The sequence below is a fragment of the Brachyhypopomus gauderio genome, chromosome 1 (genome assembly GCF_052324685.1).
Source record: "Brachyhypopomus gauderio isolate BG-103 chromosome 1, BGAUD_0.2, whole genome shotgun sequence".
NCBI classification, from domain to species: Eukaryota; Metazoa; Chordata; class Actinopteri; order Gymnotiformes; family Hypopomidae; genus Brachyhypopomus; species Brachyhypopomus gauderio.
The window spans coordinates 35,126,086-35,152,926 of NC_135211.1; the positions used below are offsets into that span (position 1 = coordinate 35,126,086).

Sequence of the window (26,841 nt, forward strand, 5' to 3'; positions counted from 1 at the left end):
AACTGAACGTTTAAATTCTCCACGCCACGGTTCTACATGACCCTTGGGTGCGGACAGTCAGACCGTGACATCTTCTTTTTTCCGCGCTTTTTTAGGGTGTGATGTAATGCGCTGTGTGTGTGTGTGTGTGTGTGTGTGTGTGTGTGTGTGTGTGCTACTGTGGCCAGTGGTCAACAGCCTGTTGGCCCAGCAAGGTGCACCGCCCGTGCTGTCATGCTGACCCGAGATCGTCCTTCGTTTCCTCTGCTCCTGCCAGCCCAAAGCTGTTCCCAACAAATGGCTCTGGAATCGGGCTCTTATTTTCTTTGGAAGCTCCCCAAACAAAACACACTGAGCCGCAGTTACCCCCCTTTCCCTTTCCCCTCCCCTTGTCACGCGTGTGTATGTTTTTGGGTGGGTTGTGCGCGCGGCTGGCAGGGGGTGGCGTGTGTACGTGTGTGTGAGCGTGTGTGTGTGTGAGAGGGGGAGTAATAGAGTTTGCATGTGCATTTCCCTTCTGTCTGCCTTGGATTTCATTTCATGTTATATCGCTCAATCCGAAACAGGCCTCCCTGTGGCGGCAGGGTTTTTAGCAGATGGCAGAAATAAACATAATGAGTTTTTTACCGGACTTCTCTGTAGCTCTTGAAATTATTGAGAAATCGGTACTCCGGGGGGGTTTGGGGGTGACATGAACTATGTAGGTCTGCAGTTTTCTGTCACGCTGTGATGGGATGACAGGAAATGAGCTGAGGCACTTATTCAGCTGGAGGGCTCTCTGTGATAGGACTTTTCCCTGTTTACGGAGGGAAATGGAAAAAAGGGTGGTGTAAATAACTACATGGACCACCAAAAAAAAGAGAGCTCTGACTCTTCAGTCGTTTAGCAGTGAAAATACCCCATCCTTACTGCCTGTAAAGGTTCCCTTTAGATGCCTGGTGGGAGGGGCTTAAAAATGCTGAATGAAGGCAAGTATTAGCTTAGCATTAGCTGGTATTAGCTTTTTGGCGGTACTCCTATAGCTCATTTAGTGCAGCAAGTAAAATGTGGTAGTAGTAACACCAAGATCATGTGTTCACTTCCTAGGTAATACATGTGTTATCACTCTGATAAATATGTCATTCTGTATGAGGGCATATACTAAATGCATGGATCAATCATAAATGTAATGCTTTTATGAAGTATAAGCTGCTGAGAGCTAGCTAATAACTCGTCACTTTAACGAGAAAAACAGCTGCATGCTCTGAATCTGAATGCTTCATACTCATGGACTAAAAGACCTTTATACCTATGGCATGTATTGGACTATCTTCAATATAATTCCCATCTAATTAAGGATTAAGCCACTTACATTAATCATGATGGAATAAAAACAACATTATTATATATAGGTTTGGCCACTTCCATAGTCAATGGATTATGTGCAATTTGGAGGGAAATGTTGATTGAGTGATGCTTTGATAGGTCTTTTGTCTTTTGCAAGCCCCGCCCCCTAAGGCCTGTGGGCTCCAGTAGAGGGGCCACCCAGTAGATGTGTCATGAGAAAAGCTGGATTAAGTGCCCGGCAATAAACAGCACATGTGTATATCAGGCCACAGCTAATGAATCCCACTCCATTATTTATTTCCCTCTGTCCATGCACCTGTGTACACAGACCATCTGTCTGCCATGACCTCTCTCTCTCTCTCTCTCTCTCTCTCTCTCTCTCTCTCTCTCTCTCTTCTCCACTATCTTGCTCACAATGTCCCAGGAGTAGTCATTAGAACGGCACCATAAGAAGTCAACTTTGGGCCCTCCAACGAAATAAGTTTTTTTTATGCATTTAGGTCTGTGTGTCTTGTTATATGTGAGTGAGCTATGCCAAGGTATAGGGAGAGGATGTTCATGCTGCCCAGAGATCCTTAGATCTTATCCTGGGGTGACACATGGTGGTTTTTTGATCATCTAAACCACAGTAGCTAGAATTGGGAGCTTCTCATTCTACATGTTGGCATGTGCAGTATGTAGCATGGTGTGAATCTGTTCTGCTCTCTGGTTGCAGCGTGTGATGGTGTGACCACCACGCTCCGGTGATCTTGCCGGTCTCTGTTCATATGTCCTCACAGAGCTCCCGCTGCTACCAGCACCGCATGCTAACCCTGCTATCTTAATTGAACGGCTTCCGTTTGATTCAGTCAGGAGAGATGTTGGCCCAAGAGACACGTGTAAACATAGCCTGACAACGCCCCCCTATCCCCACCCATCCCGTGGATGTCACCGCAGATGATACTCACAGCAGGGGGGGATGTAGACAAATGATCCCCCCTCTGTATCTGTGTGTCCTAATCCCTGTGCCACCGTACTAATCCCACTATGTGTTTGACATTCACGGAGGTGCAGTCAATGGTTTAGGAGCGCGAGAAGGTTGCTGGCGTTTGCTCGTGCAAAATGCAAGCTGTTTGCTGGTTCTAAGAGCAGACTCTCCAGAATGGGCTCTTAAAATCTCTGTAAAATCAACAAGCAATTGAGGCTGCGTAATTGACCAATGATGCCAAAGACAAGACTTTCTTTTTTTTTTCTTTGGCCTCCAATCTAGTCCTCCACTTTCTTTTGCTCTATCTCTCTTTTAAAACAAATACTCGCTTGGTATAATTAAATAAATCTGACTCAAGGGAGTCTGGCGATACAGACGGATGTGCAGATAAGTTTTTACTTAGATAGGCCTACTTGATTATTTACTGTAAGTCTCCTTATTACTGATGTAGTCTAGACATTACAATGTGGGCCAGACTGGCTTAAGTGCCTGCAGATTGGTGTGACTTTGCAAACACTTAGTAAGCTTTAAGAGTGCTCGATGGTTACATGACACAATCCTTCATTCAACAAGCACCACTTGAGACCATCACGCACTGCATCCTTTATGTAAATCCCAGCAGAGAGTGTTCATTAGTATTTTATGTTTCTCTTGCAGGGAACTGAATGGAAATAACTTCACCCGCATCAACAAGAATGATTTCTCTGGACTCAAGTACCTCCGTGTTCTGTAAGTGTTTAATGTCCTGCACTCATGTACTGCAATAACTAGCATACTAGCTTCTGCTTTCTTGAGGTGAAAGGTGCAACCATATACATATGTGTTTCATCTCCTTTGTTAGTTTATAGGAGGTGTTGGAGAATACCACATAGCTCTTTATGGATTTGGGAAGGTTTATAAGTTTAATTTCTGAATGGTTTCAGTTTATGTTTGTTAATTATAATATATAAACATCATTTAATGTCTTTTAAAAATGTCTGTTTGTATTTGTAAGTCCGCGCATACACTCACTTACGTGTTCAGTGTTCACTTGCGCGAGAACACACTTGCGCACCCACTGTCATCTTGCCACAATCAAGATGTTCTTCCTAAGGCACAAAAGCAGGAGCTTAAGGTCTACCCCTCCTTTTGGTTTCCCTAAGGAGCTCCAAGGTCTCCCTCTAGCCCCTGCAGTTTTTGCGGTGGGTTGTTAACATGATTAAGATGGAGGCAGAGCTGTGGGTGGGGGTGGGGTAGGGTGAGGAAGCTCTCACATTTCTGACCCTTGAGAGTCGCCTGCCTCAACGCGAAAACGGGGCGTGAACCTTTGCCCTCGGTGGAGAAGGCACTTACAGGAAAAGAGGTTTATGCTTACAAGCACAGGGCCTTGTACAGACACTGAGAAAACAAAGAATGGTCGTTTGGGTTCGTCTGCATCCTAAAATCGAGCTTGGCAAGGTTTTCAGTCTGAGGAGACTCACTCTCTTCATGTGGTATAGTCTGTCAGTGAGCAATTTTGCAATTGTTTGAAATTAGTTAAAAGAAATTTCTTCAAGATGAATATATGTATAATTTAGAAATGGTCACAATACAATGTATTATTATTCCTATTATAAATTATTATTATTTATTATAATAAAAACTCTTTTGGTAATGTGTCTATCAAAATTCACCAGCAATCTGGAGAAAATCAAAGCCCATTTTTTAAATTTATTCTTTTATTTATTTATGGCCTCTGATCTGTAATTTGCATTTCAACCCAGGAAAATATCAATCAAATTGTTGGACCTCCTTCTGAGTCTTGCGAGTCCTCAAAGCTGTTATATGAAAGCTTGTTTTAATGAACACTTCTTTTGTTGCCTTGAAGCCAAGGATGCATGTCTCCCAAGGTGCTCCATCGCATTGCTTCCAGACGCACTGGTGTCCTTTTTAAAGTGTCTGTTTTTTCCCTCGCTAGTTTTGGCAGTCCTGATGGCGAACCCATTTGCGGACTGCGCAGAAGGTCCATGTGAAGTCTGTGGTTGTGACTGTTTGCCTGAACTGCCTTGAAAGAGTTGCTTCAGTTTCGAGCCCGCAGGCATGGAGTTGCCCCGCTTTCCCCTCTCTGTCCATCAGCCAATGGCCTCCACATTGCAGAGCTTCTAGCCCCCGTGGTTCATATCCGCAGACTAGTGTTCGGCGAACACGCCAGCATCCCAGACCACAGCAGGCCTCCCCACAGTGCACACACTACCACCACAGTCTCGCCGCCCTCACTACCTTCCCACCTTCCCATCACCCACTTTTCCTGGCCAGACTCCCTCCGTGGTCCAGATCCAATGTTCCACCACCTTCCTTGGACCACAAAGCATGTCTTTTGCCCCTTAAACTCTGCTGAGGAGCACCTCAGCTGGGGGGCTTTGACCTGTTTCTGGCCAACAGCCCTCTAAACAGCCCATACAGTGATGTCTCCTCTCTATGCAGGCAGCTGATGGAGAACCAGATTGGAGTCATCGAGCGAGGGGCCTTCGACGACATGAGAGAACTGGAGAGGCTGTAAGTGCTCCGAGGTCGCCGTCTGCTTTTCTAGGCAGCCGGGAAGCAGCCAACCGAAAACGCTCACGGGCCAGCTGACATTTACCGGCCGACCGGGGAGCTGATCAAAGAAAAAAAAAACACAAGCGTAATGTTAGGTTTACGGTCGTTGGTGGTGCCCACACGGTGGCTGCCTCCTTGGCACTGGGATCTGTGAATAAAGCCTGACGGCTGTGGCCATGCAGAAGGTGTGCGAGCCACATCACAGGGAGGTTCCTGCTCGGAGCGCACCGCACGGCGGGCCACTCCAGCCGCAGCTCACAGCTGCTGGCGCTAATGTGCAGCACATGAAGCCGTCTCCCCTCGGCGAGGAACCCAGGCGCGTCCGGCGCAGTACGGCTCCAAAACCAATAGCTCTTCGTCTTCCACGTGTGTCTTTGATGTACTGTATGGACTTCAAGACTGCGGTCTCATTCAGTAATTAGTCCCAATCTGTCCCCGATTTTTGCTAATTACACTGTGTTGTCATTTTGTTTGCACCTACCAGGGCTTTGAGGCATTTCAATAGCATTAGCACACTCCTCACCACATTTTAGCCAGCTGCCTTTTATATTCCTTAATCCACTCAAGCTGTTCTCCATGTGTGTCTCCCAGTCACACTTCAGAAAGTCTTGTGTTCTTCTGCTTGTTGTTTACACACTCCTTGTTTACTGTAATGACTTCAAATTTGTCTCTTTTCTTCCCGCCTCCTTTGACAGACGACTGAACAGGAACCAGCTCCATCAACTCCCAGAGCTGCTATTCCAGAAGAACGCTGCTCTGTCTCGACTGTAAGCAGCCTGCCCCCCCCCCCTCCCCCTCCCCCCATCTCTATCTCTTTCACTGTGGTGTTCTGGAATGCTTTTCCTTTGGTTTTCAATACCGCTCTCAAACAGCTTTACTCCATGGGTTGAAATATTGTGGCACTTTACAAGTTTTTTTGTCAAGGGGAGATTTGATTTTAATCATCATGTTGGTTTCAGGCAGGGTTTTGGAGAGGCACGGATCAGTGGAGGTTTAAGAGGCGACGCAGTACCATGTTTTTGTGCACAGACTTTGGTGTGCCAAATCACATGCATGATTGTCTTGGAAGATTGCGAATAGAGTATTATGGCAACTTAGTTCCTTGAAAATGTCGTTAAGTTTGAGGGATATTTCATTCTTCATGATATATGTTGTCTTTGATGGGGAAACATTTGGGGTTTTTCGGTGGAGTGGGCGGTCAAGCATCTCCTTGAGAATAAACCTTCGCTTCTGTGGTGGGTTGGACAGACTCTTTTTTCTGTACTTTTGGGGGGTAATTAGTGATCAGAAATGGCGCCCCCTGTTGAGCCAGCAAACCGCAGTCATGCTAAATTTTTATTTATGTCTGAAAGACTGTACCACTTCCACGGATAATTGATATAGACTGTGCCCTTTCTGGTGGCCATTTGAGTTAAGGTTTACCTGTAGCTGGCAGTGGGAATTTCCATTTGTGAGACATGGAAAAACCATTTCCCTCTCCTGATACCCACCCCGCCCCCCAACACACACCCATACACACACAGAACTGGACTCTCCAAGGCCAAACCCTCACTTAAGGGCTCTGTTCACATTATTCCAAAGTACTCCGTTCAGCTATGGAATGCCCGGAAACATAGGTGCATGTTATGATCCTTTAGCCGTAGAGACAGCTGTTTGAACAATTTACCAGACAACAACCTTGACTTACTGACTTTTACTGCTGTGGAAAGCAAAAAGTGTCATGGCCAGACTTGGTATTCTCTATTATCTCATCCATTTTTGACTATATCTTTTTTCTTTTTTTCTTTTCTTTGTTTTACGCAGAAAAAAAAATCCTTTTGAGATCCAAAAAGATTCTGCTTTCCTTGGAAGCTGTACATACTTTTTTTCTTACACACAGAAACCAATTTTTCGATATGTAGCCATGACTATGAAATTTAGGGGATGGTGTGAATTAGGCCTCAGTTTGATGCAGGCCAGCATCCACCAAAGAGATGGAGGGCAGTTAAATTACCAAAGCATCTCACTTAAGATGGGATATTTGAATGCTATTAAAAGGCTTCCTAGTCCCACAGGACGGACTTCGTTTGCACTTTCTAAGAGAGCTCAGTAGGGCTTGTTAAGGTGCGTTTTGTTAATGCCTCTAACAAGTGGGCTTAAAGTAAAATGCTGTTAACCTAGATGTTTTCTCTTGCATGGAGAATTGTGTCTGCACACCCACCAACACTCACACTGCCTCATATTGCTCAGGTGTAACTGGCAAAGTGTTATAAGTTTATAAAGTTAACCAGCAATAGCCTTGGCCAAGTCATTTTTATGTCAATGATGCAAGAAGTAGCCAGCAACTGGGAAGGTGATCTGGGCTAGAATTTCAGTGTTTCTTGAACCTCAACACTTCTAAAGTTGCTATGGTTCTTAGAGTTCTTCTTTTTTAGGGGAGTCAGCCAAACCTGATACTGATACATCAGTGCGTTTGAAACGTTATGTAACTGAGAGCCCCATTATGATGTAACAATGGAGTTTAGTCAATTTGGAAATTCTAGAACTACCATAAATTCTAGGGTGCCACAAAACTCCCTGGGTTAAAATGAAAGCTTCGTTCTATTACAGCATACCTGGTAGCAAGATGGTTTCATTACAGTGGTCTGTCAGAAAACACTAGCTTTTGGAGTTGATGGGGAGTTGTAAAGCTCTTTGAAGATGAATTGGGGGAAATACCTCTGGCAGTGCGTAGTAGTGTGGTACAACACTAAGGAAGCAAGATGTTTGTATAGCTCTGTGATGCTGTTGGGAGAAAAATTAAATGTTGGTGACATGCAACACAGTGTCAATTACAAGTCATTACATATGCATGATGGATTATTTTTTTGGTGGTGTTATTGTTGTTGTTGTTTGAAAAGCGGGGCATTAGCGAGAGTATGGGAACCTGGCGAGAGTGAAGAGTGACTCGGTGTAACAATAACAAACAAGAAGGGGTGTCATCCATCAGGGGTAACGACCTATTACCCCCCCACACACACCCACCCACCCACTGCCCCCATCTTAAGAAAGAAAGGCCCACAGTCCCTGTAATCTGCCCTGGCCATGTCTGTAATTAGTGCATTCATACTGTGAATATGGCAGAAGCAAGGAGCTGTGAGAGTTTGTGGAGGAGGGGTCTAAACAAGCCTGATGGGTGCCTTCAGGGAACGGCATCTGGTTTGGAGAAAGCTACTCTGTGTGTGTGTGTGTGTGTGTGTGTGTGTGTGTGTGTGTGTGTGTGTGTGTGTGTGTGTGTGTGTGTGTGTGTGTTGCAGATAACATCAGCAGATTTATCACTCTGTCTGGCCAGTGAAGGGTCGAGGCCTCCCCCCACACAGAGAGCCTTGAAATCAGCAATGGCTTTGTGCAAGGCATCAGTGTTCTTCCTCGAACGTGGCCACCTGTTGCTAAAAGCACTGCCACACCGTCTTCAGACCAGCAGTCTTCCAGTTGCCAGTGGCAAGTGGAGCCTTTCACCACACTTTCTTGTTTATTTTTGCTTTCTTTGTTGTTGTTTTCTCTGTCCTTTCTTCTTTCTTTAGTTCTCTTTCATGCTTCTCCATATTAAGCGAATGCAGGTGTGTGTGTGTGTGTGTGTGTGTGTGTGTGTGTGTGTGTGTGTGTGTTTGTGTCAGTGAGAATGGCATGGGTGGGAGTGGTTTCCATGCTATTGCCTGGCCACAGCAGGTGCCAGATACACAAACACAGAACGAACACAGATTAACTCAAATTATACCTTCCCTCTTTGGATGTGCGGACGTAAGACTTCGTAACAGGTTGTTTTTTGCTTCCTGTGCAAACGTGGGCCATAGACAGAGCGGGAGGTTTTTGATGTGTGGTCGCACGTGCTGGCTTTTCTCTCTTGCACGACCCTTATTAAATGTTTGAGGCTTGCAAGTTGTATTGGTGATTTCACAATCTTCATAAATGATCCTGCTGATGAAAGTGTCTTTGAGACACCCCCCCCCCCCCCCCCCAATCTCTCAGCCATACCACTGCCTTCGGGTCTCATTTTCGCCTCACACAATACACGCTGCATCTTCCTCCAGTTATTTCACTCTGCCCCTTTGCACCTCCCCTCCACAGCATGAGCCCTGGGAGATCTCATTAGAACCCCACCACTGTCACCACTGCCCAGACACACACACACACAGTGTGTGTGTGTGTATATATATATATATATATATATATATATATATATATATATATATATATATATATATATATATATATATATATATAGGGCTAGGCTCCTTTGCTTAAAAGGTGTAATAACATCAACATCAGTCATCTACACGACACTGAGGGAGGTGTCCCAAATGTCCCTGCATGTCCCTCTCTATTACGTGTACTTTGCAGGGCACCGGGTTATGCTGGGTATTCTAGGGACAATTTTGGCATGTTTGCATGTAGGGCTGCATATTTTCACTCCCGGGTTTCGCAAAGATCCTGCGAGAATTACAGCGAGCAAGTGTGTTTTGTGGGATTTGACACAGTAAGCCATTCCCTTTGGCTTTGGCGCAAGTCCCACTTAGAACCTAGCTGTCATTACGAGCCGAAAACGCCTCCGGTGACCCTGCTGTCGCGGCCTGTCCCAGAATGCTCACGCTCTGTCAGAGCCCCCTGGCTCCCTCTTCCCCTGACCTCTGCTCCATGTGCTGTCCTGCACAGTGGCCCTGGCAGGCTGTTAATAGTTCAGGATAGCTTCTGACTTCCTTCTTTTTGTCCAGATGAATGCCCAATAAAGGCATGCCAGAGACCGCTTGCACGCAAATGGTGGGCTCCACTTTGGTGGGCAGTGTCAGTCACTTGTGTGTGCATATGGGTGCTTGCAGCTGTTGGTTAAAACTCAGGGCTTCGATTTTGGAATTGTAAAAAGAGTGTTTTGGCCAGTTGGTGAAGTATAGGCTGTTATTTAACAGTAAGCTGAAAGATTGGAATAGAAGGATTAAGAGTGTGCTATGACTTTGTACTCATTTTAAATAAGGGCTGACGGAAAGGAGCTGTGAGGAAACCATTTAGTTTCAAATGCGTCTTTTCAGCGTTGCTACAAATACAAACACACACAAATGCTCACACACATACTTACTCACAAAGACTCACCAGAACACTGAGATGCTCTGTAGTGGCGTCTTGTGTTACTGGCCAAGAGTAAAAGGTGATTTAAAAGCAATGTTCCCAACTCCTGTGTAGTGGGAAGCCAGGCTTGATAAGAATGATGCTCCTCAGCTATCTCACTGAGTTAAGATAAGAGTACAGTCGTCAAGACTCTCAATTTTCTCTAGACTTCAACTTGCAGATTGTTGAAGGAATTCTCGTGTTTAAGAAGTGCCATGCCATGCCATGCAAAGTTGGGCTTTCTTCTATGGGAAAGCGAGGCCCATTGGTCAGAGGGCCGGCCATCCACCCGTTAGCCTGCGGCCTTCGGCCAGTGATCCACCCCCTTTGCCCCTCTCAGGTGGTAAAAGTGGGTTTTATGAGTTGTCGACTATCTTTTATGGGCTGCGTGGCCAGCGATTGAAACTGAACTGCCGTAAAAGAATACGAAGGGAATGGAAGCCAGAAAGGTAATTCAGAAACTGCATTATTGTCTGAAAAATTCAGACTGATCCGAGGGAGGGAATGGGTGTGTGTGTGTGTGTGTGTGTATGTGTGTGTGTGTGTGTTTGTGTGTGTGTGTGTGTGTGTGTGTGTGTGTGTGTGTGTGTGTGTGTGTGTGTGTGTGTGTTGGAGAGGGGGTGTGGTTGTGAGGATATTGGTGTGAGGGTCTAGTTGTTGGCGTGGAGGCGTAGTTGTTGGGGTGTGGTTGTGGGATGGGTCAGCATTGGGAAGGCAGTGGCTTCTGTTTGTATGTACTAGCAGTTCTGTGTTTCTCCATCATCAATAATGCATAGTGGGATTTGGCCTGTTAAATATTCACAGCAAAAGGCTCCAACATCAAGACTTTCGATCAGCAGGCACTCGCAGTGGCGATGGAGGCCTCTGCGAAGTGCCCGCCCCCTGAGGACCTACCTGAGCTGGATGAATCTTGCGCCTAGCGAGCTCCAGGATATCTTTAATGAACCACATCCTCCTGCCCTGCCGCTCATCATAACTGCTTTATTTAACACGTGTGTTTTGGGAATTCTGCAGGTTATTATGAATTGATAGGGCATGCATAAGTAATCATCTTGTAGCCCAATCGAAAGTAAACAAGCAGAGGAATTTTACACAGGACTTTTACGTGGGCAGAATTTTTATGCGGGACTTTTAACATGGGACTTTTACACAGAACGAATGGGCATGGGTGCATCAGGAGTCATGTATCCAGCCACAGCCACGATCGAATGTAAGCGACGCATGGGGAGATGCGTTTCCTCAATCCTCCATCTCCACTGCCACCTCCTGCACAGCCCATTCGCTGGTTGGAAGTCTGAGGCAGTGGGCAGCAGTAACGGCTCACTCGCATGGTGGTTGGCTTGTTGAAGATGGCAGGACTAACACAGAGGCACCCTACTCCCTGCTCTGGTCTGCCATTTTGGCTACTGTCTCTGACTTGGATGAATGTAATCCTGAACAACTTTCAGCTCTCACTTGACTTCACATGAATAAGAGGTGGCCTCTTATTGGGGAGACTTTAGTTACAAGCTGGTGAAGCACCTGGGGCAGGAGGTACAAACATATTCAGAGACCTGGGGACACCCACGTCTCTCCTCCCAGTGTCACTCCCAGTGACGAGGCTAGCTCTTTCTCAGGATGAAGCGTCTAAGGCGTTTATGTAAACAAGGTGCTGAGGAAGCAGCGTCTTCCACTCCCTGTTTTGTCTCTCGTCCGTCGGCGTGTGTAAACAAGCAAACCCGCGAGAGGCGAACAGAGCCCACACACGCAGTTCCTCCAGTCAGGCAGACTAGCGTTAGCCTACGCTAATCTGCACTGCTGACTTCTGTCAACAGCAGCCACCTCCCAGGCCTTCATCCCCGGGGCGACTGGAATTACCTAGCCTACGCGCCAGACCAGAAAGCGGCAGATACGCAAAGACCAGTAGTCGGTTAGCTGGGGGAGGGGTGGAGAATGATAGAGTTCAGATAGGGAGCGCAACGAATGTTGGCTGATGCCATCGTGCCTGTGATCTAGTCTCCATAATTAGGCTCTTTGGAGGTTTCCTGGGGAAACGAATCTGAACTCTTTACTCTTATTTCTCCTCTGGCTTCTTTATTTTGGTGGTGGTATATCCAAGCTTGTGTTTTTTTTTTTGTTTGTTTGTTTTTGTTTGCTTTCTCCCAGTCTTTGAATACCTGAGGTTCCTCTTTTGTACTGCAGGAAGCCCTGGGCTCTGCATGATCCCTGCCTGTCCTGCATGTGGTCTGTGGGTCCTGATGAACAGCCCTGAAGGCAAACCCATCTCTCCCACCCTCTGTCACAGCCACCCAGCTCTCACCCGCTAAATCTGTCGATAGGTTTATTTCTCGTAAGACTGCCCAGCCCTGCTCCTGTGGTTCTGCCAGTCTGCAAAGTTTAGCATTTAATCCTGATTTAAACCAATCGACCCTTTACCTCCCACCATTGCTGGGCAAAAGCTTTAATTTGTATGGAGCTGGCTTGTCCTTCCTCCTTATTGGGTCAGTTATTAGAGGAATGTGGGCTTGAAAGGGAAGCCCCTGCTGTGTCTACCAGCCTGTCTTAAGTGAGTGCTTTCACTGGCTTACACCTACCATTTGCATTCTTCTAAGCCTCCTCTCTGTGCAAAGCCTATGTGGGAGGCTGGCAGGGAGCGCAGGTGAACCCTGCAGCAGGGCTGAGGGCTGCTTCACTCTGGTCGAATAACCAAAGCCTTGTTCTGGTCCCAATCAGCTAAGACTGAGATGCCTTTTACTTGTTGGGCTGGTTTACATCTTGCTGCCAAATACGTGCAACTATGAAGAATAAGTGTATTTGTTTCAAGGGGACAAGCAACCTTATGTGCCGTTACAGTTGCATGGGAAAGTCTGAATTTGAGGCTCCTTGTCTACTTGAATAGCTGTGTTATGTGAAGAAAAACACAGTCCTGGAAGGCTACACCAATAAACTCTAAACTATTTTCTGATAGAAATATATAATATGTCCTGTGTACTCAAAATGGAGTATGATGTGAGATTTTTTTTTTGTTATTTGCTGCAGTATTTTTAGAATTGAGTGTGGTTAGCAGGTCTTCCCAAGGCCTATCGAATGTTTGATTTACCCGTAACATATACTTCTCGGTTAATGTATCTGCCTTGTCGAATCCAGCCCTGGGCTCCCTTTACCCAGTGTGCTCCCTGATTTCAGCTTAGCGCTCCACCCTAACAGAAACGGAGCGATATCGATTTCCTGAGATCCAGCCCCCCTGATTCCTCTGTTGTGCTGATTGCAAAACAAACCCCCTCTGCAAGCTCAGCTGCCTCGTCTGTCGGCTCAAAGTGCCGCGGCCGACGGCGTGCGCGTCGCCTGTGGTGATGCGGGGGGTGGGGTCCTGATCTCATTTTCCTCTCAGCAGGAGGGGTGGAGAAGGAAGCCACAGGGTGGGGCTTCGGCGAGGTAGCTCATGGCCCGGGAGGCCCGGAGATGCTACCTTGGAAGAGAAGGTGTGTCCCCGGGGAGGTGGAGGAATCGATTCCTTCGCCCACTGCCCATTCGCCCGGACAGGATGGAGGAGCTTATGCCATTTCAAACACACGGCACGCGCACTTCTGTCTCCTCTCCCTTCATATTCTGGCCGTCTATATTTGTCGGAGAGGCTCTCGTGTGCATCAGGCAGCCCATGATACAGCCTTTTTCATTCAAACTGGGAGGAGATCCAGAATAAAGTTTCCTGAATGGCCTCATGGTCGTGAGGGTGGAGGACAATTCTCTTCACACCGTGGTGGGGTTGAAAAAGGACAGATGAGGGTGGGGGTAGGGGGGCTAACAGGAGAGAGGGAGTAGGATAGGGAGTGGTGGGGGTCATTTTTAGGGCCTTTGAAATTGGTACATTTTAATCCGCCTCCCTGTGAAAGCAGGGGAACCTGGATTTGCACTTCAAACAGTGCAGTCGGTGGGATGCTGGAGTGACACAGAGCCTTTGTGAGGATGAAACAGAAAAGACAAGATAGGAACCAAACTGCCCCCCCTTCAAAACTCTCTTCCTCACTCTCTCATTCTTTAGTAATGACCGCTGAAGTGTTCAAGGTTCAAGGTTGCCGGGATTTCTAATTGGAGTTGAAGGAGGGATGAAGATCTGTGGACTCATGGCATCTCCAACGTAAATATGGAAATGGAAGGAACCATTGATTTTGGACTAGGCTTAAAGATAGCAAACACATAACTAAACAGTGATTTAACTTCAGCACGTCAATGGGTGATGACTCTTGCTTTTTTCTCCCACAAGTCTGTGCTGCAATGTCTTGTTGCACGTCTGTGATCTGTACACTTGCTTTCATTTCTGTCATTGTTCTGAAGAAGTGGTTTCCTCTTTGGACTGTTCCAGTGTCACTTGGCACCTTGGTTCTTAGGACAGTGAAAAAAAACCCGATGAGGTGGGGTGGGGGTGGTGGTGGGGGCTCAGTTTGGGGCACCAGCAAAAGACAGAGGCGGAGTGTCTCTAAAGCTGGGACTTTTGGAAAAGGGGAAAGTTAAATGTTTTGGCAAGGACGGCCACTGTGGCCAGGACTTCCACAGAGGGGAGAGAGACGTTGTTCGCTTCCCTCCTCGCTTGCCGAGCGTGTCAACAAACCGTAAAGCTGCTGCCTAAACAAACAAGGCTCCGGCCATTCATCAGGGCCGGTCCAGTGCTGGGGCAGGAGGCAGGCCTAACTAGCAGAGCCAAGAGCAGGAGGAGACGCTAGACTAGTGATGGAAGCAGGAGGAAGGGACTCGCACCGCCTGTCCGAGCCGTAGCAGATGGGTCGGTTCGATAGTCCACTTGGCAGTTTCTGGTGACTTGTTTCCCTTTTTGTTCTGTATTAACATTATTACGTATGTGGCTTTTGTTTAATTTTGTTTACTTTAACATTTATTACAAGGAGAATTTGCATTAATCAATATTTAAATAAATGTAAATGTCCCCAAGTTAGCCTAAAGGCAATTTTTTATCCGTAGTCCCTCAGCCTGATGTTGTTAGACATGCAGAAAATACTAAAACACACAGATACAAACATGTAGTGTTTGCTTATTTGGTTTTAAATGTATTATTTCATATGTGGAAAATGAGTAGCACAGACAAATACAAAAAGAATTTAAGAAATCTACATACTGAAACAATTTTTATCAGGAATAAGGAAGAAAATTGGGTCTTAGGATTTTGTATTTTCACTCACGCACACCCAATCCTTTGTGCCCAAATCTCCCGAATTTTAATCTCCCCACATCCAGCCATGAACAGTTTTGAAGCTTTCTCTTGATACCTTAATCACTCTTGTTGCATAGGGATTATTTGAAAGGTTTAGTCTGGCTTGAGCAAACAGGCCTTTCTTGGACTCTCGTGACACCATCATGACACCAATATGTCTGTTAGATTAAAGGAGGACTACTAAGTGACTGAGGTACAGGAACTCAATGAAAGGATCTAGTGGGCTTATAGTATATATAAACCTCTCCAGCTGTCACATGGCATTATTCCCCTATTTTGTTTTTATAAATTTGACCTTTCAGACAAATTGTGGTCTCTGGGTTAAACATTAAGGTCACAGAGATGAAACAGATGAAGGAAACTCCTCGGCTTTGAAGCAGAGAACAAAAAGTGTTCGTCTCACAGTGGTGTTACTTCTGGAGAGGAGGTTCAGCAGAAGGCCTCTTGGATGACTGCATATGAAACAGAAATATGGAGAAGGCGCTAGTGCGTTTGCCTCTGCCCGGTCTTTCCCTTGTAAGGAGGCGTCCTTGGATCCCTCCTGCTTTTTCTCACCATCTGGTTACCGCTGCCTGCTTTTGGAGGGACTCAAGCTGAGCAGTTACAGTCCATAAAGTTGCTTTTAAAATGTAAAACCTTTGTTTGACCTGACAAAGGCTTTTCACACAAAAATGCTACTAGACGTCGGTGTCGGACCAAACTACCTCCTTGGTGTCTGTTAGCTCTCTTCCCACCTTCTTCTTCTTTTTTTGTGTCACTTTCACGCTCACATATCCACTGCGTCCAGCTTCATTTTCCCGGGAATGGCTTTTAACTTATGGCTCTCGTTTACTCGTGCCTGTCCATTTGTGTTTTAGTCACGGAAACTGCAGTTTGATTTCCTCTCCGCTCTCCGAAACGTTTCCCCTCACCTTTGTCTCCCTTGAATTGTAATCGTTTGGCACGATGTGTGTAGATAACACGTCGGTTGCCATGGAAACTACGGACAATACGGTTTGTTTGGCTCCCATCCACGGGGCACATTGATCCGTCTCTCCACTCGCTCCGTGTGGTCTTTTGTTTCAAAGCATTTGTGTATTTCTACATCTCAACTCTTTAAAGCTGATCTCTGTGCATCAGGTACAGGGTCTAGATATGGGGGTCTGGATGGAGATGTCTGGGGACGTTCTCCTCTGGGCATGCTCCACAAATCATCCCCAGTGGCATCTGGGGCCGTTCAACCAGCATGCTGATGCTGGATGAGTGTTACTCTAGCCAAGACCGTTATCTCCATGGAATAAGTTTTCTGGCTATTCCAGCTTGGAGATCTCCTGGTGGGGATGGTGTGTTGTGTTGTGGTCCTGTGTTCTTTAGATGGGCTCTGAAGCTAATACATGCTGATGGTTTCAGTTGAATAACTTTACTTTTTCATGCAAAAGGCCTTTTCCCAAATGACTTAAACCAAGCCGCCCGTAGAGAAACCACAATAAGCATATCACTGGGAACTCATCTGAAAGAAATATTTTGATTGTAGACTTCAGACCGACGACAACGTGTTGCATAATTAATGAATAACAACTAGATATGTTCCAATATGAAAACCTAAACAAAGCTCCATTCAAATGTTTGAGCACTTCATTTTGGATCATACTGGGTCTGCTTTCATTTGATCTGGGATTCCTTTATGTAACCAATAAGCTCCAGTAGCCCTTCTACTAACGTCTTCTGGATGTGAACAGATGAATTATTTAAAATATACCACTTGAGTGATTTAAGTGGTATGATTTTATTTATTTACTTTAAACTTTTGCTCATACCAGAATATGTAATGGAAATCTACTCCTTTCTATCTCTCTTCCTCCTCTCTCTCTCGCTTTCTCTCTCTTTCTCTCTCTCTCTCTCTCTGTCTCTCTCTCCTCTGGTGAAGTGAAAAGGTTGCCCTTTGCACAGGCAGTGTGTTTTCCCAGGGACCCATTGTTCTCGGTCGCTAGGCGACGGTGTGGCCTTGCTTATGTCGCCAAGGAGATTGGGGGGGGCCCTGGGTATTTGGTTTTGGGTCAGGCGTGATAAAGATGGCACAATGGGACAGGGCGTGTCCAGAACCTCCTCGCTCGTTTATTAGATCGCTCGGCGTCCGCTGGTCTCCTGCAGGGAGTCCCGCGGTGAGGTCCGGCGAGGGTCCCTGCGGTCTCGGGACGGGGGCGGAGCTCTAATCAGAGACTGCTGCCGTGAAACCGCCGTGGTTGCCACGTGCGTGCCGGAGGGCTACCGAGACGTTCCCGGCTGGGCCTTTTTCCGCACTACCGCAAAAGGGAGACGGGAGAGGATTCTGATGGCCGGTCGTAAGGCCGTGTACACTCCCCCAGGGTGGGATTTGGAAATGCACTCATTGTTGTGGTCCTGTTGAGCACAGAGGGAGGGAGAGAGAGCTGGAATGAAGAAGGGGCAGAGTGTGGCTCTTATTCCATGCCTCTGCTTGTTAAACCACTGGCATGATGGGTATTTTGAGCATATTGCCTTCTCTCCCACTGGTAAAAGGGAAAGGTGCTTACCTGCCAAACTTACACAGCTCCGCAACCTCTCTCTCTCTCTCTCTCTTTGTTTTTCTCTCACTCTTACACTCTCGCTCTGTGTCTGTCTCCCTCTCGCTTGCTCTCTCTTTTTACCTGATTTCTCTCTTGTTCACTCTATCTCTTCACCTTCTCTCTCTCTCTCTCTCTCTCTCGTGCTGATATGTACTCGTTCTGATTCTTGTAAACATTTGGTTCTGGCTCCTGTGGGCTTTGACTCAGTTATTTCCCATCGCTCTAGCCATTGTTTCATTTTATCCTGCACCAAAGAAAACGAACAACACAGCACAGCTGCATGATGGGGGATTTCCACCTTCATAACTGCTCGTGATTTACTTGCAGTGAATTTCAGATCAATTGTAGCAAGATTAAATTTCGGTGACTTAAGCAGCACTGTGTTTTGCTGAAAGTCAGCTCATGAGAACAATGTTTCTGTCAGAGCCGATTACCCCCCTCCCCCCCTGCACTATACGTACTTACATAACTCTAATAAGTCACATCTCTCATAAGTCATAACTCTAATAAGTCATAGCTCTCATAAGTCATAACTCTAATAAGTCACAGTTATCTCTGAGTGTACAAGAGCTCATATCAGACTCAGCTGGTGCTATTCAGTCAAGCAGAAAAAGAAAAAGAGACTATATTGCCTCCATATTGCTTCTAATTAAGATGTAATTGTGCCCAAATCATAGATATTACGCTGCAAGTGAGGCTACGAATCTCTCCTCAGTGCATGCAGGCCTTCGGGCTTCAGGCTACCTCCGTCTCTGCTCAGGTTTCCAGACCCTTTATCACAGCCAGCCCCATGTGTGCACAGAGTGATGGAGTGGGTGTCATCGAATGCCATCCGGCTCAGGCACAGGGGAATCGGTGCCAGGAAACCATCAGTGACCCCCATTGGGGGGGGGGATTGGTTCTGTTTGCGTACACCAGTTACAACTTTTGTGGCAAATCCAGATGATGCCTGAAATGACTATTTGTCTTTCTGCTCTTATAAAGAGCCATAAATTATTAAGAATTCTTCATTAAATTTGAGTTTGTAGTCTTATTGGGTGCACGCCCAAAGAATTTGTTCGACACACTCGTTTCCAACCTTGCTGTCCAAGACCTCAGCCATCTGAACACAAGTCAAATTCTCAACATAAAAAATTAATATAGTTAATTTAAATACCACTTCTTTGTTTTGATTATGAGTTCATATATTTAGCCCACAGTCAGTAATCCTCAGTAGTTAGGGACAATGAACTAATGTAGACAAAAAAGTGAAACAAATTCATTCCATTCTGTGCAAATTATTATTTTTTCTCTGCTCCCATTTTAAAGGGAGAGGTTGGATAATATATTCCTAGCAGTCGCTTTATAGAAATTCAAGCGCCTCCATTTCTTTGTTCCTGATTCCGCATGGTGTGACAAAGCACGTTGTCAACGAGGGGGCAGTGATACAGAGAGGCGGGAATGAGGTTGATCACTGGGGCGTTGCCAAATAAACACTGGTGCCTCTGTCACTCAAAAGCTCATCTGCACAGCACAGCAGAAGAGGATCCATTCAGAGAAATAACCGACGCTTGAAATCGGAGCGGGGGCCTCGATTTAAGGCTGCCCTGGTCAAGCTTTCTCTTTGGCCGAACCGGTGAATTTGTCCCATGTCTTCCCGGCATCGTTTCAGCTGTTGGTAGGGAGGGAGGATGCGCAGAGAGCGGGTATGAGGGTTTCCTGCTTGCTCCCGACGGCACGTGTCAAGGAGATGGCAAAAAGCTGTCGACCCCCTGGAGCCAGAGTGGTCACGTTTCTCCTCCTCCACTCAGAGTACGTTTACTCTATGAGTCAGCGTACCTAGTTCCCGTCGCTGGGAGAAGAATGGTGCAATGTCTGTGAACTAAGCTAAGTATCTACACTTTTTTCCTTCCACAAACATTTGCCTGGATTGATGGCACCTTTCTTCGTGGGGGTGCGTGAAAGAGAAAGAGAGAGAGAGTTCTAATGGCCCACGGTTCACGAGACGCCATGGTCCCCAACGGCTTCCCCAGTACTTCAGCCTTGGGAAGCCCAGCTGGCAAGATGCCGCATTTTAATTACAGGCGGAGGAACCATCTCCTTAAATATTTACAGTTGGGCTCAGAGAGTAACGATGCAATGGAATGCAGGAAGAGATGGAGAAGAGAAAGGGGATCCGCTGCTCCGATTTGGCAGGGCTCGAGTGCTGGAGACCTGATCCAAAGACGAGATGCTCCAGACCCAGAGTCTGCCTCTTCGCCCCTCCCCAGGTTAACGAGCTAACACAGGCCAGAGGAGAGAGCAGAGTGATAAAGGTGGACAGAGAAACCAGTGGCGGAAGCCCAGTGGTAAACGCCAGTATACAGTGTGGCCCATGGGCCTCGATCGGGTGTCTCCTTGCTGGGCTCCGGTGAGACACAAGGGCGTGCCAAGTCTGGGATTCTGGCGTCACTCAAAGGGTTGAAATCACTTTCTTAGGCCTTATGAGTCCTGCTTAATCAAAAAGGTTTCGAATGCAAATGGTCAGGTCGAAAAAAAGGAAACTGCATCATTAGACAAGAAGTGTTCAGGCAAGGCTCGTGTTCATCACAGTTTCTCGGACGAGCAGCATTCTGGGTTTTTTGGGGCATGGCAAAGCTGTTTAGGTTTGGGCTAATTTGGAACAGCTGGAGGTCAGAAGAATAGGGTTGTTTGGTTCTTCTAAGGATGGTACTTCCAGAAGAACAAGGCCTCCAGTGCAAATGGATGAAGTTGAAATCAAACAGATTTAAACATGGTCATCCATTAAAGTAGTAGCAAAGCACCACTTGTTTGAACATAAAGCTCCTTGCTAAATATCAGAGGCAAATTTCAAACAACCACAAGTTTCTTAATTGGCTGTAGCTTTTACCGCCGTGTAAACACCCATGTCTCCTGGCTCATAGTGGAAATAAACAACTTGTTTATTGTTCTAGGGTAAGAAACGTAGCCACCACCTCCATGCTGTTCTCTCTCATTAAAGGGGAAACAACATAAAACAAAGTGTGAAACCCAGAGCCTTTTCCCGCTTCTGTCGGCGACTTTAATGACCACGACTGAAGTTCAGGGCCCAGAGATGCTCTTGGATGTTCAGGTAATTGGCGTTAAAACGTAGAGCGCCCCGACCTCATTGTCTCTCGGTACGTTAGCGCTAAGTGTCAAGGCCGGCACGAATGACGGTGACTAGCAACCGAGCGTAACCACGCGACTCTGCGGGCGGAGGTGTTGCCGCCGCCTTCCCTCTATTAAACACGGGCTCAGAAGTTGGATGCAAGGTCAGGGGAGGACTGCGGCTGCTTTTCAGGGAGCAAATTAGCGCTAACACAAGAAACAAAGGCACGTAAGGAATTGGTAGTCGGCCGGTTGGAATTTTTACTGGAATTTGTGCGCCCTGACATGTTGTACATTCTTTTGGATTTGTTGCATGTATTCAGTGAAGCACAGTCATGAGAGAGAGAGAGGGAGTGTGTGTGTGTGTAAGTGACTTCCCTCTTTGTGACAGGATAGAAATGACAGGGTGACCCGCACTAATAAACCTGCAGTAATAAACAAATTCTCTGAGTCTTCTCCATTCCTTTTTACCCCCCCCCCCCCCCCCCCCCCCCCCCCCCCACCACAACCACCACTACTGGTCCCATGCTGCTAGGTTACCCATCAGCTATCTGCCTTTTCATTCCCTTTGGCAAACACTGAACGTCAAAAAGAGAGAGAGGGTGGGGGGGGGGGGGGGGGGTGTGAGCGAAATCCATGCACAAATATTAGCCCAGGCTAACAAAGGCATTCCTGACTTGCTTGTCACTCATGTTCCTTGACGTGTCCCTACCACCCCCAAACCCACCCTGGCCCCCGCCCTCTGACACTGCTCCTTAAGCTCCATTTCCGCCCCCCAACCGCCCCCCCCCCCCTTGACGATCTCTTTTGCCTTTTGTTCGACGCGACACGTCTGTGCTTGCCAGCCGTTACCGTTTCCAGATTTTGAAATTATCACGATCCAGCCGGCAGGTAGTTCTTCCACCACAGTGCCCGGAACACACGGACGGTGTTTCTCACCACAGGATGCGGGAGGCGTGGCCTCGTGAGCAGCTGTGGTGAAAGGGAGGCGGCGGCCTGTGTACTTATCCCCTCACCTCTTGGCCTCTGGGCGAAATGTCATTCCCATCCGTGTCAGTGACCCCGAGATGGATCGGTCATCCAGGGCCCTCTGTGTGTTTGCCTGGGGAAAGTCAGAAGGAGGGAAAGGGGGGATCAGTGTAGAGGGGGAGGTCAGGGTGGAGGGTGGGTAGCGGACTGCAAGGAGATGGGGGGGGGAGGGGGGGGGGGGTTGCCGTCCACAGCCGAGTCACAGTGGAGTGTTCAGTGCTTCCTAGGTTTCACTATTTTCTCTATAAACACTTCCCAACCACAGGGCAGCGTTGAGCTTCCAGTGGGGAGGGGGGTGCGAAGCAGCACTGCTCACTGAGCTGTGGGGCTGTAAATGTCACGGCTGGAAAAATAGATATTCCCCTCAAGGCTCTGGGGCCTAGCGGCAAGAGGATGTTCAATTAGGTTGGACTTTATGGTCTGGAGGTCCCCCTTACATGACCATCCCCTAACCTTCTGTCCTCCCTAAACCATTGTCTGTCCTCTCCATGTCCTCCAGGTCGGCTGCTGGTCCCCGTGGCTGTCCCCCCACCAGGGATTTGCATCGCTGCTTCCGCTGGGGTTGAGTGACCCCTGGCGTGGCCGAGCACTCTAAATCCCTGCCCTGGTCTGGAAGATTTAGTAGACCTGCAAGGCTTTCAAAGAAAGGAGATCTAGGATACTGTGTCTGGGGTTGTGTAGGGTGTGTGTGTGTGTGGGGGGGGGGGGGGGGGGGGATCATAAAGAAAACAAGTCCCAAATGTTGGAGCAAGAGTAAGATGCCTGTCCTCGTGGGAACGGCTGGGAACGTCTGCGCAGTTAAAGCCAAACTTAAACATGGATGCAGCTGTCCGCACAGCGCAGCGCGCGTTCCGACTCCCGCGCCGTTCTCACTTTACCATCTGCGCCGCGGACCCAGCGCCATTCTCTGGTCAAAGCCCTCTCTTTTCCTTATTAGCTCTAATCCCCTTTGAGTCGATGATGATGTCAGAATGTCCGCAAAGGTTTTTTTTTTTTTGCTTCATTTTTTTTTTTTTCTTTTTTTAAGGGAAGCGCTAGTAGTCAGTAAGCACTGATATTCAGAGCATTACAGCGTTTCAGGAGGCTCTCATTTCACAGCTTTGTGCCTTCATGAGCCCCAATGGTTTGAGGCTTTGTATCTTTATTAGTCTTTGTCTCCTGGCTCCCCCTGCATCCCCCCCCCCCCCCCCCCCCACTCTATCCAAACTCCCCCAGGCTCTGCTCTCCAGTCCTGGGCTTTAATTTCATGCCCCCCTGCTCTGGCAGTTGGTGCCCCAGCATGTGCCAGCTCTGCATGGTGACACGCGACTCACGCCCCCCCACCCCCATGCTGCCCCGTGTCACGTGAAGTCGGCATCCAATCGAGCCGTCCGGACCATGAAATGAGCCGCTTCATGTCCGCGGAGCCCCCACACACGCATGCATATTCCCCCCCATGCTTATGCACATGCACAAATACCCAGGAACATGCAGGACCTGACTGATTGGTGGGGGCTATCGATCTATTGACAGTTAAAGGAGCCAGTCGGGCTGGTCGGGATCTACCCAGGCAAGATGAATGCTGAACAACACAGTGTGAGGAGAGTGGGGGGAAGGGACTTGGTTTTGATGAGGGGAAAAAAAAAATATATATATATATATATATATATATATATATATATATATATATATATATGCCTTTGTCCATTTTTGCTGGCCTCGCTGGGTAACGAATTCTCCACATCGAGAGAAATTTTAATGAGGTGCTTGCAAAACTGATGGCTCTCATCCCAACCAGCCTATTTTCAGTCTGCCTGCATCTCCTGCTCGGCATTTTTCCCTTTTGTTTTAATTGTGGGTGTGCAGTCCACATTTGACATGAATGCTTCTGTCGCCTCATAAATCAAAGTATTCTGAAATTCTTCTGCTTCATGACATAGGCCCACTGTGTGAGGTCACCCTCACTGGCCCAGAGCTGCTGATTGGCTGGTTTGGCCCAGGGAAGCAAACGCCCCCTTTAATTAAACGACACATAATGTTTTATTCACGCCCTTTTTGTTTGCTTTTTCATAAATACTTCCCAATTATACTGCCACCGGGTACAATATAAGTATGTTAATGAATGAACTAATGAATGAACTAATTTATTCCCCACTTTAACTTATTTCCTATTGTGTTGAGGTATTTGATTTATCTTGGATTTGAGTGTGTTATGAAGGGCTGTTGCTTTGGAGTGAGTTTGTGGTGTGAGAGGTCATATTTTGGCACGCACTTTTCATAATACTCCATATCTGTGGTTGGCTATTTTAACTGTGGCACCAAAAAGCCAATTCCTGTTCTTATAAGAATAGACATGTAAAGAGTGACATCATTGTAAAGAGTGACATGTGTTGTGTAGCTCCAAACAACCTCAAGGTTACTTTGTCTTCCAAAGTTTCTTTAACGTTTTCTGTTCTTACCCGAAGCTCAAGATTCACATTTGAAGAAGCACATGAAGGGTGTGTGTGTGTGTGTGTGTGTGTGTGTGTGTGTGTGTGTGTGTGTGTGTGTGCGCGCGTGTGCGTGTGTGTGTCGGTTCACACTGGGACGTAACACACATATTGTTTTGTAGGAAGTGTCCCTGTCCACAAAGTCCCTGTCTCATTAGGTTCTGGCTTGATGGTGTCCTTGGTCTCTGGCCTAGTTCTGCTAGCAGAAGGATAAACCACAGAGAAAACAAAGATCTCTTACAAGTCACTCTGGACAAGAGCATCTGCAAATTGCAGTAAATGTAAGTTTTGTTAATCCCATAGGCCTGTGTCTACCACGGAGGAGGTGTCACACTACACCTGTTTTCTGCCTTTGCAGACCTTATATCCAGAGAGTGAATATGAATAATGACTAAATGTTCTATTAAATATTGTTAAACTTTTGAAGAAATACTGGAGGACTCGTACAGATTTAATACCTTAATAGTCTTATATTTTGGGGTGGATCCTTTTTGGGCATGTGGTGTTGTGACAGAGAAAAACCTCATAACAAGAAGCACAAAGATTTTTTCAAATCTGAAGAACCGTGGACCTTCTAACCCCCATTTTCCTTCCAGCCCCATGTTGAGACAGAGGACTGCTGAAGGCAGCATATTTGCGACACTAAGCTTCATTACCTCTGTCCTCCTCCTGATGGATCCTTCCGAGTCTACAGGGACAGCAGGCGTCGCAGTGGGGGGACTGCGCCCCACGCTGCCAAAGCAGGGGAGCTAGCTCAGGGCCCCGGGGCTCCGGATTCACACCTCCGGCCGCCACAGCCCCCCGGAGGTCATTAACCCACGGCGACCCTGATTCTTTTCAACTGTCACTTCCGACACCCCACACCCCTCAGCCCTGAGCCACTAAAAAGAAAACCTGCGTAATGATCTCGGAAATGAGTTAAGGGCGGGCGGGTGGCGACGATCGAGTCAATTAAGAAGAAGCTAGCACCTCTGTCTTTCCTCACTTCCACAAACACTTTCTGGCATTTTAGCCACTCCGCTGACAGACACCTCGTGTCTCCCGCGCGTCGGTACGACGTTCGCTCAGCGCGGCTTTGACCGGCCTCCAGCGGGTCTGGGGTGGCGAGCACATCCCTGTGCTTTGGAACGCCCTCGGCGATCTTAATTAGCGCTGTCTCTATGGCGCGCCCCTCCTTCCTGAGTCAGACTTCAAAGCGCTTCCCCTGCTCTGAGTTTTCATCACTCACTCTTCCTCTTTTGTTAATAGAAAGCCCGACTGTGGAATTCCTAGCCAGAAGGATGGAAGGAAAAGGTGTGATTATTATATTGGCATGCGGGGAGAGCGTGTGTGTGAAGACGAGAGAAGACAGGGTTCGGGTAACGGTCAGTCCGCAGGATAAAGCTTCCCTAGCAACCCAAGCGCAGCTTGTGTAGTTCCTTAGCAGCAGAACAGATCGGCACAGTGCATTCCCACAGTGGAAGGAGGGAAGACTGTTAAGGCCCTGCTCTGTGTCAAAGGCCTTATGACAAGCCAGACCTAATAAGACCCTGACTGCGGATGCTTGGACAGTAGGATGGGGCGGAGCAGACTGGGAACTAGCAGCGTTGGCTTTCGGTAAATTCTCCTAGTTTTAATATCCTCTCTCCAATTCATTCAGCCCGTGTGTCTAAATGACGTATTTATGAATATTCACGGCTTATGGTTGCCTGGGCTACCGGGTGCTCCACACGTCCAGGTTTGATTGATTTCTTTGTTCCTTTCACTTTTGGTCGTCTCATGCATTGTTGCGTTGGTATGTTTTCTCTCTCTCTCTCTCTCTCCTTCTTTAAATGAAGCATTGCTCAACGCAAACACGCCGTATATCAAGGAGAGGAGCAGATCCTGACCTCCTTCTTGCTGAAAGAGGAGGTTCTGTTTGTCCGCAGGGGAAGTTTGCCTTTCTCGCCCTCATCGTCTCGGCGAGACGGTGATGACGGAGGGCACTGGGGCAGGGCCAGAGAGACAGAGGAAGAGAGGGAGAAAGAGAGGGAGAGAAAGATAGAAGGAGAAAGAGGGAGAGGGGGGATGTATGACCTCTGAAGAGCAGAGTAAATATGAGGTTGGACATTGTGTCCTGCCTTCTCTATTGTCCCCTTGTCCCTAGTTCCCTGGACCTTATCTTGTTCCCACTGCGCCACAGCTGGGACCTCTATTGTTCTTTTTAGCACACCAGCACATACAGACACAGACCAGCACACACACACACACACACACACACCAGCACACACACACACACATCAGCACACACACACATCAGCACACACACACACCAGCACACACAGACACACGTCAGCACACACAGACACACATCAGCACACACACACATCAGCACACACACACACCAGCACACACAGACACAGACCAGCACACACAGACCAGCACACACACACACACACACACACACACCAGCACACACAGACACACATCAGCACACACACACACATCAGCACACACACACACCAGCACACACAGACACAGACCAGCACACACAGACACACGTCA

At 47.4% G+C, this 26,841-nt stretch overlaps 1 protein-coding gene across 4 annotated transcripts in view; it reads left to right on the forward strand.

Annotated features, from left to right (window-relative positions):
- Window positions 1–26,841, forward strand: part of LOC143518849 (slit homolog 1 protein-like) — an 89,625-nt gene that overhangs the window by 8,450 nt on the left and 54,334 nt on the right. For all 4 annotated transcript variants that reach the window (XM_077011678.1, XM_077011688.1, XM_077011694.1 and 1 more), the window contains exons 2-4: window positions 2,930–3,001; window positions 4,715–4,786; window positions 5,524–5,595. In XM_077011678.1, coding sequence (XP_076867793.1) covers window positions 2,930–3,001; window positions 4,715–4,786; window positions 5,524–5,595 — 216 coding nt within the window. The remainder of the gene's footprint in view (window positions 1–2,929; window positions 3,002–4,714; window positions 4,787–5,523; window positions 5,596–26,841) is intronic.